Source organism: Otolemur garnettii, unplaced genomic scaffold (genome assembly GCF_000181295.1).
Source record: "Otolemur garnettii isolate 467f Iridium unplaced genomic scaffold, OtoGar3 scaffold00029, whole genome shotgun sequence".
NCBI classification, from domain to species: Eukaryota; Metazoa; Chordata; class Mammalia; order Primates; family Galagidae; genus Otolemur; species Otolemur garnettii.
Window position 1 is genome coordinate 13,622,083 of NW_003852424.1, and position 2,629 is coordinate 13,624,711.

The 2,629-nt window shown below is 54.2% G+C and overlaps 1 protein-coding gene across 3 annotated transcripts in view; it reads right to left on the reverse strand.

The window, feature by feature from the left end:
• R3HDM4 (R3H domain containing 4) overlaps positions 1–1,251 on the reverse strand; it is a 12,435-nt gene extending 11,184 nt beyond the window's left edge. For 2 of the 3 annotated variants that reach the window (XM_023512543.1, XM_012804527.2), the window contains exon 1: positions 1,114–1,230. In XM_023512543.1, the coding sequence (XP_023368311.1) occupies positions 1,114–1,190 (77 nt within the window). In that variant the 5' untranslated portion in view covers positions 1,191–1,230. Of the gene's footprint in view, positions 1–1,113 lie in introns of all 3 variants that reach the window. The other variant, XM_003788680.3, reaches the window with a different exon arrangement.
• Between the last annotated feature and the right edge of the window lie 1,378 nt (positions 1,252–2,629).

Genomic DNA, 2,629 nt, shown 5'->3' on the forward strand with positions numbered 1-2,629 from the left:
AAAAAAAAAAAAGAAAATACAATGATAAAATCATTTTAAAATAATACTAAAATAACTAAGACATAATAATTTAAAACAATAATTAAAAAAGGGACGCTCTTGGGTAGCGCCTGTGGCTCAAGAAGTGGGGCGCCAGCCCCACATACCGGAAGTGGTGGGTTCAAACCCGGCCCCAGCCAAAAACTGTAAAAAAAAAAAAAAAAAAAGAATGGACGTTCTTGTTTTGTGGGGACCTGGTAGTGCCAGATAATACTGACCCTCAACCACTCTGAAAAGAGAGCAGTGTTATTATCACATTGTACAAACGGGGAAACTGAGGCACGGAAGGGTCGAAAAACTCTGCCTACATTTCACACGAAGGAGGCAGAAATGGAACGCGAGCCGCCGGCTCATCCCCACAAAGAATGACTCGTCCGGACGCCACGCAGACCCCACTAGCGAGCCACAGGGGTGTCTGTGTATACTACACTCCAGGGCCGTGCCCGCGGGGTGAGCGCCCACAAACGAGTGCTTCCAGGTCCCACTCAGAGGACAGATCGGCTCCGGTTTGCCTGGGGTTTTTAGCTCCGCCTCCCACCTTAATCTGGGTATCACCCAAAGGAAAACAAAGAGCCCTGTCTACACAGAAAGGTGTGGTAGGGGCGGGGGCGGATAACCCAGACGGTACGTAAAGGATGGGCCATGCGAGTAAATGTCCAGATCGGGAGGACCAGGGCCGCAGGTGGGTGGACACCCAAATCAGCGGCAGCTTTCCGGGCCTCTGGGCACCCTCACACCCGAGCTGGGTCGAAAGGGAGAAGGGACAAACACCCTGGAACGGGGACCTTGGGACCTGGGGGTAAATAGAGGCAGGAATGGGGTGTGTCCTCGTCTCCCAGCAACTACCAGAGATGCAGGTCAGGAAATATCTGGGTGACTATAAATATCCAGCGAGTAAAGGGGCGGGGCGAGGACCTGGGCCGAAGCCCCAGGAAGGGAAAGGAGAGGAGAGGAAAGGAGAGGAGAGGAAGGGAGAGAAGGGGGAGGAGAGGAGATGGAGGGGAGGGGAGGGGAGGGGGGGAGAAGCGAAGCAGGGGAGAGGACCAAGCCCTGGGGGCGCCCGCCCGCGCTCACAGCAGCCGCAGCCCACCCGGGGCGCTCTCCGCATTCGCTGCCTCCCGGCCGCCCTCCGGGTTCTCAAGAGCCACCATGGCTCGGACGCAGCTGAAGTCCTCGACGCCCGGCAGGGCCTTCACCAGGCCGAGCAGGAAGTGACGGTCGCCCGGAGGCGGGCTGGGGCGGAGCCTGAAGGCCGGCCGCGCCGGGCAGGTCCAGCCATGATCCCCGCGCTTCGAACCCGGGCCGGACTGAGCCAGGGACCCAGCTCATGGAGAGATAGGAGGGGAAACAGGCGGGACACAGGAAGTCCAGCGCCGGGAGCATAGACAGGGCAACTGAGGCAGGGGGGTCAGTGAGAAGCCTGCCATGGTCCCTACACCCGGAAATCTAACCCAGGAGAAAAGGGAACAGGCGGGGAAACTGAGGCTAGGAGGCGGGGATTGGACGATGATCTCTGTGCTGGATACATGCTGCCGAGGATTGCCTTTGCTCAGGAGTTCGAGACCAATAGTTCCCTAAATGAACTATTCATTTAGTTCCCCCCCTTTGAGCCTTTTTCACACAAGTGGCAGCAGCTATTTGTCTGCAAGCCCAGAGGGGTGGGCCGACATATGGAAACTGAGGCCTTGCTAGTGGAGAGAAAGGGGGAAAGGGTGTTCTTTTTGGAGGTAAGATGATTAAAACCAACACCACGGGGATGGAGGGATGGGGGAGCTTTCCTTCCACCAGTCCTCCATTCAAGGACAGTCCCTGTAACTGGTTGGGGAGCCCCCTTTCCACCTCAGTCCTAATTTATTTGTCTCTATAAATAGGACTACATCAGCTTCCACCCCTTTTCTGCCCTTGAGGGTCTATTCATCAACAGAGGCTCACTGTAGACTGGGCTGTGTGCTGGGCTCCGCGGACACAGCAGTGACCAAGACATACCCCTTCCCCACTAGATGGGGTGGGGAAGAGGCTAGGGTGCTCAGGGAAGGCCTCTGGGAGGGGGGCTGGCCAGCTACAAAAGCTTCCCCCTGAAACAGGAAGGGTGTTATGAAACAGGGAACCGCCAAACTGCAGGGGTGGAGGGGAGGCCCCAGGAGTGACCCGAGTATAGTAGGTGGTATTCTGGTGCCTTGTGATGATGGGTCTGGGTTTTCTTGTCCTGAAGGCATTGGGGAGCCATGGAAGGGTTTAGAGCAGAAAATTAAACCTCTAGAATCCACCCTTTGATCTACGAGAAGTGCAGAGAATGGAAGATCATATTAACAAAGATGCAACCTGCTAGGCCTAGCCTGGTGGAAACTACAGGACAGAAGACCTGATTGCTTTAAAAAAGCAAGGAAGAAAGAGGAAAAAAGGAAGAGAAACTGGTAAAAGACTCAAAAGAGCACATAATATGAGACTGCTTGTAGAAAAATGTGAAAAGAAACAAAAATCAACGATGATACCAAGGGTGTAGAGGAGGTACCTCTAAGGTGGAGTGACTGGGAGGGGACTTTTGAGGGTTGAGGATGTTCAGTTTTCTTTCTTTTTTTCTTTTTTTTTT